The sequence below is a fragment of the Pollicipes pollicipes genome, unplaced genomic scaffold, assembly GCF_011947565.3.
Source record: "Pollicipes pollicipes isolate AB1234 unplaced genomic scaffold, Ppol_2.1 Scaffold_4219;HRSCAF=4965_pilon_pilon_pilon, whole genome shotgun sequence".
Taxonomy (NCBI): Eukaryota; Metazoa; Arthropoda; class Thecostraca; order Pollicipedomorpha; family Pollicipedidae; genus Pollicipes; species Pollicipes pollicipes.
Window position 1 is genome coordinate 22,296,552 of NW_023596448.1, and position 13,753 is coordinate 22,310,304.

General features: G+C 57.7%; 1 protein-coding gene across 1 annotated transcript in view; it reads left to right on the top strand.

Annotated features, from left to right (window-relative positions):
- The window catches only part of LOC119095011 (protein tweety), a 50,916-nt gene extending 38,506 nt beyond the window's left edge, over positions 1–12,410 (top strand). Inside the window, exons 11-13 of the mRNA XM_037217917.1 lie at positions 1,949–2,050; positions 7,074–7,252; positions 12,253–12,410. Coding sequence (XP_037073812.1) covers positions 1,949–2,050; positions 7,074–7,252; positions 12,253–12,410 — 439 coding nt within the window. The remainder of the gene's footprint in view (positions 1–1,948; positions 2,051–7,073; positions 7,253–12,252) is intronic.
- The last annotated feature ends 1,343 nt before the right edge of the window (positions 12,411–13,753 follow it).

A 13,753-nucleotide genomic window follows, 5' to 3' on the forward strand; every position in this document is an offset into this window, starting at 1 on the left:
GGCCGTCCGGCAGTGGCGCAGATGGAACAGCACACATGGAGCCGCGTGGAGTCCACAGACACATGGAGCCGCGTGGAGTCCACAGACACATGGAGACGTACGGAGCCCATGGACACATGGAGCCGTGTGGAGCCCGTGAGCACGTGAAGTCATTTGTAGCCTATGCACACATGGAACCGTATGAAGCCCATGGACACATGGAGCCGTATGGAGCCTACGGACGCCTGGAGCCGTATGAAGCCTATGAACGCATGGAGCCGCATGAAGCCTATGGACACATGGAGCCAATGAACGCCGCTGCTCAGCCGAGCCCAGTTGCCAGGGATCGGCATGGTCTGCTCATATCAGGCCGAGGGTGCGATCAGACGTCACCCGCCCTCGTCGGAAATATATTGGCTGCCAAGCGACCGGCGCTGGACGTCAAGAGTACACTGGCAATTCTGCCGCTGCGTGTGCGGCCGTCGACTCCCTGAGTCATGAGTCTGACTCTGCGCCGTGCGGCGCTGGTAGGCGGCCTCTTCTCGCGGCCAGCGGCGAAGACCCGGTGTGTGCTGAGCCAGGCTGTTGTGGTTGTACTTCTGTCGGACGAGACGAGCATTCGACAAAGGCCGGAGAGTGCTGATGCGACGGGAATGAAAAGCATGTGTCTGTCGGGAATCCCAGTCAGCACAGTCACGAAAAGAAGGCAGATTGTACCTCTATAGACGCTTGTTGCTGGGGAGACCACGTGCAGTCATGTTTCGTTTGCTCGTTTGCTCTCACGGCAACTGCGATTTGCGGGTCATCCCGGGGACTGCGACGCAGAGACGCGAAAAACACTGACGTTTTGACGCCCACGTCCGTCCCTCTGGAGGCCTTTGACCTTATCGTGCGGCCTTGACCGTCTCGAATTTTCGTTGACCGTCGCAGAGTCCCCGGGCAATCTTAAGCCCCGTCAGCCGGCGGGCGACTGAGTGACTGATATTGGCCTTCCGGCGTCCCCGGGTAGTGGGCATTTGTGACGCCGGCAAACATTACCGCAGCGTTTCCCTTAATATTATGGGCGACAAGAATGCACGCGGTGATTTAACGTTGATTGCCATCAAGGCAGGGGTGGGCTAGATGAAAATGCAAGTTGAAGTGGGCTGGATGAAGATGCAATTTGAAGTGGGCGGGCGTGTCATATACGTCGTGTCGGCGGTGTCGTGTGATTGACTGACGGGACTTGGCTGTGTGCTAACCGCTGTTGCAGTGTTACCTGTCATTTCTTGACCGTGAGTGGTTGCTGTAGGGTCAGCGAGGTCTGACGTGGCTGTGTGCTGGTGGGCACCAAAGGTGGTTCCGCCGGTGCGCGACAGTGTGCCCGCCGTTCCCTGACGGCGAGCTTATACCATGCCGTTGCCTGACGGCGAGCCGATGACCGTGCCGTTGCCCGACGGCGAGCTGATGACCGTGCCGTTCCCTGACGACGAGCTTATACCGTGCCGTTGCCTGACGGCGAGCTGATGACCGTGCCGTTCCCTGATGGCGAGCTGATGACAGTGCCGTTCCCTGACGGCGAGCTGGTGACCTTACCGTTCCCTGACGGCGAGCTGATGACTGTACCGTTCCCTGACGGTGAGCTGATGACCCTGCCGTTGCCTGACGGTGAGCTGATGACCCTGCCGTTGCCTGACGGCGAGCTGATGACCCTGCCGTTCCCTGACGTCGAGGTGAGGACCGTACCGCTCCCTGACGGCGGGCTGATGGTCGCTGCGGGGTCAGTTTGACGTGCTTGGACCGGCAGTCGGCGACCGTCGCAGCCTGCTCCCTCCCTTACCTGTCATTTTCCCTGTGATCGGTGCGGTGTGTGTCGGGCGGCGTTGCTGCTGGTCCTGACGACGTTACGCGACAGCGCGTCGGCAGCTGCCCCGCGCCGGGGCCGGCATGTGGCCGCCGTGGCGTGACCGTGCACCCGGGACCGTTGCAGGGTGGGGCTGACGGTACTGCTCCTGGCGCTGCTCACCTGCGGCCTGCTCTTCACCGTGCTGGCGTGGTGTGACGCGCACGCCTGGATCCACATACAAAAGCGGTGAGTGCGCGCTGGGCCTGCGCGCTGGTTCGCGCGCGCGCTGGTCCGCCTGCGCGCTGGCCCGCCTGCGCGCTGGTCCGCCCGCGCGCCGGTCCGCCTTGGGCTCGGCGTGGCCCGCGCGTGCCGCCCGGACGTTGGCGTTGGCTGTCTGTCATTTTCGGGCCGGATGAGTCATCTGATATATGCTCGAAATAGAAACATAGTCTTACATTCGGATGCCTGATATATTCGAGACGGGCTCAGATGCGAAATCTGTTCTGATACGACTGTTCGGATGCATTGGTGGGGAGTTGTGTGGTGGGCGTGACAGCTTCGGGAACGACTGTCGTTGAAATTATCGCAAGGTTAAAGTTTTGCGCTGAAGGGTGCACGCCATGACATCTGTGCCACGTCAACTTCAGTCGGCATCCTCCGCTCGTGCCGTGGTGGTGCGGTTGGGGGGGGGGGGGGGATAGCCCGCTCTATGGGTGTCATTACAGCCTACGTTTGATATTGAGACATCAAGACAGCTGCGTATGGTTGTGCAATGTTTTCAGTTTTGGTTTACATGCATATAAGCTGTTAAACAATTTATATATATATATATATATATATATATATATATATATATATAATCTGTGCGCTGCGTACGTGCGCACGCAAAAAAGAACACACAAATTTGACAATTTGAGCAACCAACGGTCTGGTTGATACAACCACAACGCTAGCTCTCAACGCAGGCTAAACAATTGATAACACTTGAACGTAACGGACATTTGGTTGATTCTGAACTCGATTTCGACGCGGTCCCGTGCCAAGCACGAGTCCGGATCTAAGCCGGGGTGCTGGTGTGCTGTGCTCTGACCCCTCGATGTGCTACGAATCATGACCTCAGCAGTCATATGTTTAATGACGGTTAGAAAATTGAAAGCATAAACAATAGTGGACTGCCATGGAAGACAAAGAGGACTACCTTTGAAAACTTCCATGGAAATTTTTATGTATTGCATGTTGAATAAGAAGTTTGAAAACCTCAAACACGTGTTTTGTTCGCATATTCTGGTAACTGTGTTTCGCTCCGCTGTGGTACTTGTACCCAGATATATTGATGCATATAATACCTACCTGAACACGTAGCGCTAGGTGCTGTGCAGTTTCCGCGAAAACGTTTTGATGTTGACGGAATTCATTTTTCCATTCAGTTTTGGGCTTGGTCTTTCGTTGTCGCGTGAAATACGTAATTTCTTTACACTTCCCTTGCATGGATTTTCGAACGCGTTGCGTTTGTGTAAGAAATCCCGATAACCCTGGCCTTGACCCGAAACATTCTGACAATCTCGTATAAAAGCACGGTGCGTTCGATGAGTGCGGGGCGGTAAGGTGAAGTCACGTGACATAAATTCTCGGCGCCGTTCGATTAGCACATGGCCTGCGGCGATATTGTAGGCGGTCGTTGGTTCTGAGAAGTGTATAGTGATTTTCGTTTTCCGAGAACCTCCTAGATTAAATGCGAAGAGGGCGTGACTCGAACTACTTAATCACTGGCTTGCGTGATCCACCTTCGCCGTTTTTCTTGCCGCACCGTCTCCTTCCGTCTGGGGACATTTGGGGAGTGTGCGCCACAGTTGTAGAGCGGTCAGGCACACTCAAAATATGATACGTGTCGTCATTTATGCTGTCCATCTGTCAGCGATTGGCCAAGACGGGTTGGCCTGCATAGTCTTCGTGACGGCCGCGGATTCAGTGCCGTCAGGACTGATTGAGCGCGCGCTTACAATTGGAAAGGTGTCTCATTGGCTGCAGGGTTCGTAACTAGCAGAAATGGTAGTTCGGAAGTGTGAAACGACGGATAGCCACTGGTTAAGACCCAGCCCAGCACCTCCACTGCGTTCTCTTTCGGGCAAAAGTAACCATTGCATGCGACTATATCGTGTGCAGTGTTCCCAGACGCACGCACCGCACCTCTCCTCACCTCGGCCGGTTACGTGCGACAGTGGAGTTCCCACGGACTTAAAGGCGCGGTCAGGTTTTCCCGCGCCCCGCAGGCGTGTAGTGTTGCCCCTTACCGTTATTCCTGTCAGCCGCGCGGCCACGGAGGGCTCGACGGTGCTGTCCGGCTCGGCCCCGGACACACGCCGTAATTGCGGTCGGATTCGGATGATCAAGCAGGCGGTACGGGATGATCAGAGTAGATTACAGATAGGTATTTCTTCTACTACCGCTCGATACCGTGTCGTCACGCACCTTGGCCAGATCCTGGTTTCTGGCGGCGGCATTTTCCAACATTACGTCATTGGTTTCTTGCCGCGATGCAACTCCCGCCATAAAACTAGACCACGTGTTATGATATCCGTGGTGTACCTGTGTATGGTGCCTCACAGATCGATTTCTCTTCAGTTGTTTGGGTTGCCGTGGGTTGTCCGTACTATGGAGCCCATTCGCCGGCGTCAGGAGCCGATTGGATGCTGTTCGTGAAGAGGGCGTTCGGGGCGCGCTGATTGCGGCATGGCAGGCTTAAACAAGGCAATAATGTTGGATCTTGTGAAGTCAGGTCGATTCCAAGACGCGCAGTGGCTTTCATGAACGGTAAAAATGTTGACACCTTAACGGGCAGGCAAATTGGAGATTATCTAATAAATTGAAATGATCTCTTGGGAATTAATGCGAATTTATCGACAGTCAGACCTATCTCCGCGTAGCCAGCTATGGATTAATTTGTCCACTCATGCATACGCGTAATACCCCCACGCGATGCGATGGACGATAGTGAATTGAAATGGATGGTGTACGTGATCGGCCATTGAGTTCGGAACCTTTGGCGCACATACATGCCGTGGGAGATGTTGGGCTGAATTTTCTGTTCGTGCGCGATTGTATCTCAGTTTCTTTTGTATTCGGCCCCGAAACCAAACCCAAAATCTCGGTAAAAATTGCGCGTATTCTGAACTTAACCCAACCGTCGCCCTGAGCACTTTTGCCAGCGGGACCCTGGCCTTACAAAAACCAAGAGTCAGTCTCTAACTTACGCGGCCAGATTCGGCGGTCAGGCTTTTGGCGGCCCAACTCTTAATGAAGCTTTTATATAACTTCAAGTTGTTCCATACAAATAGTTATGTCGTGGGTCATAAAACCTGCATCAAACATAGGTGCTGCGACCTAAACGTGACATATAGTTATCCAACTCCTCACTACCACTTGGTGTTCAATGTAGACAAATACTTTCCCGAAATATTGCGGTATTCCCTCTGCACAAAACATAAGTCTGGGATACAGCTTGTTTTGAAAAAAATACTTTCTTCCGAATAGTTTGCATGGGTGGCTTTGGGCCCATGGCGCGTGCTGAGCATGGCTTATTGCGTGCGCCCTGAGCCCACCACCGCCCGGGTGACGGGTGGTTGTCGCAGGGCAAACTTTGTCATGGCCTGATCATGAATGGCCTTACCTGGATGGCCTTACCTGGCAAAACGCACTGAAAACATCGGGGTGCGACCCAGTGAAATGGATAAGAAGAAAACTCCGGAGAGTCCTCATGGAGTATTTTCTGCGATAAAAAAGCGTTATTCGTTACTTATAAGCAAGCAAAGCGTCGCCGATGTCTCCTCCATAAAAAGGTCATGGCCATGAGACGTTGAGGTCAAAAGATTCCAATTTTCGCAAGGTGTTAAGATGATGTTGACTTCGGCACTCAATATTTCAGCGTTTTCTTTAAACGTTCAGAGGCTATTTCCGGAACACAAACCAAAAGTGACAATTTCACTTTTGTATGTTTATGATATTTTGTGGGTGTTTTTGTATGCATGGGCAATCAAGAATCGCGTTTTCTGATGCATAAGACGGGCATTCGGGCAATGTTACGAGTTATGACGGGTATCAGCCTGGGAATCGAATAACTTAAGAGTAGTGCCGTAACCCAAATAAGAAACATGGTATCAGAGAAGAAAATGCAAGAACACCACGCGAAAGGGCCAAAACATGCGCACAACGATCGTCGGGTACCTCTCACACGCATGAATTAAGCCACCTTGTGACGAGTGGAAGAAGTACATGTGAGCAAGCCCGTCCGCTACGGCGGTAATTCTGACGCGGCCAGTCTGGCAGCGACTATGACGTCATAAAAACGTTCCATGCATTTTCAAACGATGCCGTGTTGTGGAGTATGTTTACACGATAACTTAGCTTTTGGTATCTAGAGCAGTCTTTTGCACTTAAGAAATTAGTGACAAAGAAGGATGTCAGTGGTGGAATACGTGTTAATTTGAACAGCTAAAGGCTGCTGATTATGGGCGCAAAGTGACCATCGCAGTGGACGCGCCCGAAAACACCAGTAAACAACAAAAAGACTGCTAATACTGCTTTCCAAGGGCAAAAAGGCCTAAGTGCTACGCAAACGGATGGCTCTTAGGCCTTTTTGCCATTGGACGGCGGAATAGTTCCTAGTGATCTTTTTCATCATATCTGATGCTTGCCTCAATATCTTTAAATGTGGAACATACCCTTTAAGGTGGCCTCTGGGCCTCCCGCCCCCCCCGCCCCCCACCCCTCGTACAGGGGGATGATGTTCAGCACGCTGTTCTCATTTGTTGAGAGATGGACCAAGACGGGCCATGAGCAAGATTGATCCAGCTATCCATTTGCACCGATTGCCAATGTGTATGACCTCCTTCGCGTATTGTTTGGAGTCGTCCGCGTTCTGTGTGGTGATCCCGCTCATCTCTGCAATCACCCCGCTCGTTCCAGGCCAAGAAGGCCGACTTGGTGGCGCCGCTGCGGCATGATCTGCCGTGTTTATGTGCCGTCCCCGAGTCATGCTGTTCATTGTCGACGCCAGTCACCGTCTCACATGAACCAGTATCCAGTCCTACTGACAAGACCTGACTGACCAGTCCGTTGTTCACAGCACCAATTGAGCGTACCCGTCCAGCTGCCCAATGCTCTGTGCAATGTACGCAGTGCGAACGCATTACATGTAAGCACATGCATGCGCGGCCTGCGCAAGCGCTCCCTCTCCCCATCCCTTACTAACGCGGCCGCTGTCTGCCCGCAGGCGAGACTACCTCCGCGTGGAGACAATAGACCCGTTCCTGCAGGGCTCGCGCCGCCCGCCTCTGGTGGGCGCGGCTGGCGGCGGCAGCGGCGGCGGTGGCGGCGGCGGCGGCGCGGCCGGCGGCGGCGGCTCGCTGCGCTCCGTGCGCACGTCGCCGCACGGCTCGCTGCTGGCCTCGCGCAATCACAGCACGCCGCCCACGCTGCGCACGCGCACGCCGCCCTTCCCGACCGCGCCGCCCTCCTCCGGTCCGCTGCTGGCTTTGTGAGTGAAGCCCCGCGCGGGCGGACGCGGCGCGGCGCCGGCGGTGGCGCCGCCAGCCAGCAGGGCTGGGCACGGTCGCTGACTGGGTCCAGAGCTGGGCGCCAGCCGGTACATGCGGTTGTTGCCACCTGCCGGGCTTCAGGTGTTGCACAGAGTCTTTTGAAACGTGTCCCATTTTTGAGACCCCAGTGTAATCCGTCAGCCATAGCTTTGTGAGAACTGGGTATTCATTCGAGTTGGTTTTCGCGTGGTATTCAGTAAGATACAGGGCATATATGTGTACGGTTATCCACCGTGGCCATCTCATGCCCTGCCTGTCCAAGCCGTGGCCATGCTGTATGACCAGTTTACATGCGACTTCTTCGAGGGGTAAAAGACCTTCATCTCGAAAGAGGCCCCAGTGTCTGGAATGACTTACGACCAGTTCCAAGTAGTCTTCCCGAAATGACTATGTCTATCGAGTGAGCGATTGGATAGTTTTTTATATAAACATTACAGCGCTGGTCAAGTCACGAGGGGATGACGTTTTAGCTACCGTTTGCCTCCACAGACAGCAATTCGGAGCTTCCTTTCTGTTCTGATGCAATGCCCGTAATCCGGCCTTACCGTGCGCCAGTCTGGGTCCACCACGCGACGCGTGGCACACCAGGTGCTCAGCAAAGGTCACGGGGTCCACTGACGATTGGGAATCCGAACGAGTCAGCCCCACTCATATGTCATGGAAAAAGCCGATGAACGTGGCGTGCCCTCCGAACCATTATCTGCTAATTAGGTCAGCATGTCACAGTTGGTCATGCGACGCGCAAGTGAGAGGGGCTCACACAGCGGCTGACCTGACCTGGACCTGACTTTGACGTCGCTCTCAGACCTGTGTAACACAATGCTCACCTATTTCGGGCGCGGGTGCGCACGCTCATTCGCTTGGTGCCGGCGAGGAAGTCGTATGACTGCTGGCGCATGCCAGTGGTCTGGAAGGCGCCGGCAGGTTCGGGAATTTCTGAAGCGTCTTGCGTAACCGGTGACGTCATCAGTCACGTGACTGATTGCGGCTGCTGGTGGTTTGGAAGTCGCCGGCAGATTTCGAGAATTTCTGAAGCATCTTGCGTAACCGGTGACGTCATCAGTCACGTGACTGATTGCGGCTACTGGTGGTCTGGAAGTCGCTGGCAGATTTAAGAATTTCTGAAGCATCTTGTGTAGCCGGTGACGTCAACAGTCACGTGACTGATTGCGGCTGCTGGTGGTCTGGAAGTCGCCGGGAGGTTCGGGAATTTCTGAAGCATCTTGCGTAACCGGTGACGTCATCAGTCACGTGACTGATTGCGGCTGGTGACGGTCTGGAAGTCGCCGGCAGATTTCGAGAATTTCTGAAGCATCTTGCGTAACCGGTGACGTCATCGGCTACGTGGCAAATCAACATACAGCAAGATTTACGTGGGAGGCTGATTGCCTGTGGAATTACTCCTGTGGGACGATGAGATCCTGATATAGCGGGGCACTGTTTGGGCGTAGGTGCGGTGGCGGCTGGCGTTATACCCCGGGCCATGCCGGGATGCGGTGACGGCTGGCGTTATAGTCCAGGCCATGCGGGGATACGGTGACGGCCGGCGAAATAACACAGATGGCTCCGAGCTAAAAGGTTGTCCTCAAGGCCGTGACCCCTTTTGAGTCCATGTCTGCGGAATGACCCCTTTTGAGTCCATGTCTGCGGAATGACCCCTTTTGAGTCCATGTCTGCGGAATGACCCCTTTTGAGTTCATGTATTCGCGGAATGCATACTGATGAAAGCGTGCTGCATGCATAGCCCTCGGATGGTAGTCGGCCGACTCTTTCCGTGACTTGATTCTCATTAATGCTGTGCTGATGCATGTTTCTCGCTCTCACGTAGCGGATTGCGTTGCAGTCGACGCTGGTTGCGCTCTGCCGTATGCGCCGCCCTCACCCCGATCATCTGGGCCGCACTCGTGCTGCGTGTGTTTGTGTTGGGGGATCCGTTGTGCTCTGGGGATCCAATGTGTCAGGGGGTTCAGTGTTCAGTGTTCCGCGATCGGGTTCCCCGTATTACTGATTGAGATCACTGTCGAACTGGGAACTCTCATTTTTCAAACCAATGGATCCCGGTATGAAAAACCGCCTGTGCCTTGGCGTTGAAGCGAAAAACCAGATTTGCTAGAGACGTAATTGCGAGAAAATTGCCAGCCTGTGAACTTTATTGACATGGCGCGATTGTGGCCACTGCCGCCAGTCTGCAGACATCAGCGAGTCGGGCGCAGAACAAACTTCTGGGGGGCTTAAGCTCTAGCAAGCGGTAGCTGATGACCTCTGACTGCAGGGGTGCACCCTGCAATGTAGACTCGCGTGACAGTGGCAGTGCGGTAGGGCTGTCAGTGCGGTAGGGCTGGTGTGGTGTGACATGCGCAGGAACAGAACTAGAGTTGGGTGAAGCGGGGTTGACATCCATGGTGTCCGCGTCCTATTGTATGGCTTGTTGTCGACGTCTGCCTCACCAAAGGACGTACCCAGCCGTGCTTGGCCTCAACGGACCTAGCCCCAGTGGGAACCAAGGGACGAGTTTATTGTGTGATTAAAATGGGCCATCTGTGCGCGGGTTCGGCGTGAACGCCTCTGGCCGATGCAGTGCGGCGTTGTCTGAATAGCCCACTGCTGCGGCGCTGATGGCCTCGTGCCCCCGCGCCCCGCGTTGAATACGTCCGCTCGCTGTTGCCCTTATGCCCACGCCATACGTCCGCGTGGGCGGCGCCATAATAGTCGCCATAACGTAATAGCTGCGCCTGCTATTGCGGGGCTCTGCGATCCATTAGCCTGTGGTGGGCTTAAGGCGGTGGCGACGGCGCTCCCCGGCGGCCCCCGCTCCACTCTCCGGACGTGGAGCGGCCGCGGCCCGGGCTACCGACCCGCGTCGGCGCCGCTCTTCTTTGGCTCGTTACGCTCCTAGTGCCATTGTAATATGAACCGACAGCGAGTGGCGGCGACGGCGCGCGCTGCATCTGTGCTGTCGGCTGTTAAGTGCTGGCGGTTCTGGCTTCTTTCCGTCCGCGTTGTCTGCGCAGTCTGCCGGGCTGGCGACCCGCCACTATTGCGCGTTGGCGCTTCGAGTTGCCATTGGCAGAGATGGAGAGGCCACACGCCGGCGTCTGAACCATTAGCCAGCTGCGAAAAAAGGCTATTTCCGAGGATCGCGGAGAAGTTGGTCGCGTGCTGTACCGGCAGCGGGCCGCTCGACGGCCGCCATCGGCCGCGCCGCCGCTCTGTGCGCTGTCGGCTGGTAATGTCCGAGAGATACGGGCCGTTCCGTACTGTCGGGGCATTGGCCGACGGCGATAACGGCCGCCGACGCGTACCAGTGGTGTTCGCGCCGGCCCTCTGTCTCACTCCCGCCCTCTGCCGGCCCGCTCTGGACGACCCCGCCGGCTCTTAGCGGAGGGCCGTGGACTGCTACCGGCGACCGGTCGCCGGGCTCGGTGAGCGTCGCTTCGCCGCCGGTTCAGTTTACTGCGAGAGGGGCGAGCTTGCCCCGCGCGCGGCGGCCTCGCTCCGTTCTGCCCCCCCCCCCCCCTCCCCCCTCCCGCTCGCGCCTCGCCTCTGGCGCCACCTCTCGCGCGCGCCGGGCCGCTGGTCTCGTCGGGTGACGTTCCTCCGAGGCCGATGGCTGTCTCGCCTGGCCGGGACGGTGCCGGCCCTGCCGCCTGCTTCGACCGGACTGGGCCCGCCGTGCAGCCGCAGCCGGAGCGGCCGGGGAGCGCTCGCCGGAACCGCGGCTGCGCCGCCGGCTGACGGTCCCCGGCGAGGCGCGGGCTGTGGAGGCGAGGCGGGGGCTGGCGTGCCGGGGGGAACGCCGTGACGTCGGTCTCGACGTGACTGGGGCGTGCCGCCCGCTCAGCTTAGCGTCGGCTGGCCGGGCCGGCGCAGTGTCTGCTCCGCCCCGTCTAGATGGGACGGACCGTCTGGCTGCGAGCGGCGGCGCGGCAGCTTCCAACTCAGGAAGCGGTCCGCCGCCCGGCACGGCGGCACGAGGCCACCCACCCGGCCTTGCGCGCTGGGGCGTCTGGCGTGTGCCGACTGGGAATGCGGCGCTTGCGCGGCGCTTTACGGCCCGCCTGTCCCCCCCTCCCGCCTGTGGCAATGGCCGTGGCCGCAGCGACTCCCACGGCTGGCTCCTCTGCCAGTGTCTCGGCGGGTGTCCCGCTGGTCAGCAGGCCGAGACAGGCCGCATCGCTGGCAGTGCTGGCCGCCGGACTCCTGCCGCCGTAACAGCACACGCGTTTTTGTTCCGATCGCTGCAACCCACGCGTCGGTGGGCCCCAAACGTGTGGGCAGACAAATGGGCCATCTGTCCGCCACAAATATCTTGTTGGCTGACGCACTGACCCGTTACTTGTGAGCGGGATTTCATGTTAGGCAGAGAGCCTTCGCTGCACCCGCATTGCAAGTGCCGCAGCTCAGCTGCAGATGATGCTCTGCGGCCTTGCAGGCGGGCGTTGGCAGGCCCGTCGTGCGTGGCACTCCATCACGGCCAGATGCACTGCCGCGCCGGGAGGGAGCCGGCGTGGAATGCTCGGGGTCGCGGCGGCGAACAGCTGGAAGTGGTCGGGGTCAGCGGCCCGCGGCCGCGCGCCAGCCGGGCGGCGGGAGTGCTCCCCAGGCGCGGCGGTCACGAGCCTCCTGAACCCGCTCCCCGCGGCGCGTTTGTCACGCCGGCGGTCGACGAACCGCCCCCCGGCCGGCGGCTGATGGGATGACAGGGGTGCGCTGAGCGGCGGGGTCGCGCGCGGCCGCCCCGGGGCGTCGCGGTCAGGCGACTGACCCCGACACCCCCCCCCCCCCCCCACCGGCGGCTCTCCGGCCGACCGCCGGAGCCCGGCTGTGCCGCGTGCGGCCCGCGATCGCGTGCAGTACGCGCGACGCGCGCTGTGCCACCGGCCCGGCTCGACCTGGCTGGGACGCCCGGCGACGTCACGGACCGCATGCGCGGTCTGCAGGGCTGCCGCTGGCTCCTGTCCGGGTCAGGGGGCGTGACTGGCAACGACGTGCGTCAGCGACCGAACGCCTGACGTCACTGACCGCGACCTTTGCCGCTCTCCGTGCGCCGCAGCTTGCACCGGCGGCTCAGGCCGGCTTCGGGACCGTTTCTTCCCGCGCCGTTCGGGGCTTCGTCGAAGGCCTCGCGTCCCGGGCTCGGGGACGCACCAGCGCGCTCTTAATCGCTGCTGACGCGGAGCCGCGGCTTCCAAATGGGCGCGCCGGGTCGGCGGCGTGCGCCTGTCAGCTGGGGCCGCCCCGCGAATGCTCGCGACATACGCCGCGCGTTTTGTTCTGGGGAGAAGGTGTAGGGGCACTGCTGGGTGATCCGTAGTGCGTCGCTGCGCCGCCAGACGGCTCTGCTCCGGCGCCGCCGGTAGCGTCTGCTGGAGCAGAGCTTCCCAGAACTCGTACGTGGGTCCAGTGTCAGATTTCCTGAACAATGAACATTCAGGGTCGGGCTCATTGAAATGACTCCGAGTGACTGATGATTCCGGTTCACGCCGTAGGCTAAGTGGATTGGAGCGGGGAGGTGGGTTTGCGCTGAGAGATACGGACTCACCCATGGGTATCTGAACCGGGGTGATGTCTACCAGTGCTGACTGGGCTCGGCTGGTGTCTACGAGTGCTGACTGGGCGCGCCTGACGTCTGCCGGCACTGGCTGGGCCCGGCTTGTGTGTATCTGTGCTGACCAGGCCCGGCTGGTGTCTACCGTTGCTGACTGCACTCAGCTGACGTCCCCGCCCCTAGTTCACTGAGGTGATGGGTGTGACCACTGATGGAACTCGGCGAGTGTGTTGCGCCGCTGTTTGTTGGATCAATTGGCGTTCTCGTCGGTTACTTGTAACCACGAGAACAGGAGCACAGGTACGCACGGATGGACGACATCCTACTCGTTAGGCCAAATGAGGCGCCGTCCATCTTGCGAATTTGTCCCCGGATTACCACGATCCTCATTTGCTGGCCTCGTTCCGCAAGTCTTGTTAGCCGGTTTGACGATATATATATATATATACATATATATATATATATATATATATATATATATATATATATATATATATATATATATATATATATATATATATATATTGTTGGGCCGGGTTTGATTGATCACATTCGTTCTGATATTAATCCTTGTTTGGATCCCAACTTCTTGCGTCTCATAGGCGGGGTCCCAAGCGAGGGTCGGGGATGAAATGAGCATAAATAGCTGTGCATCCGGATCCAGCTAACGGTGCGGGCAAGTCTTGCGCAGAGCGCCCGCGCCACGGACTCCAAATCGTCCGTAGCGACGTGATCCGTTTTACTTGTTTGATCTTCGCTTCGTTTGTGTCCTGGGCAGTCGTCCAGAGGAAATGGTGCCCGCCTCCC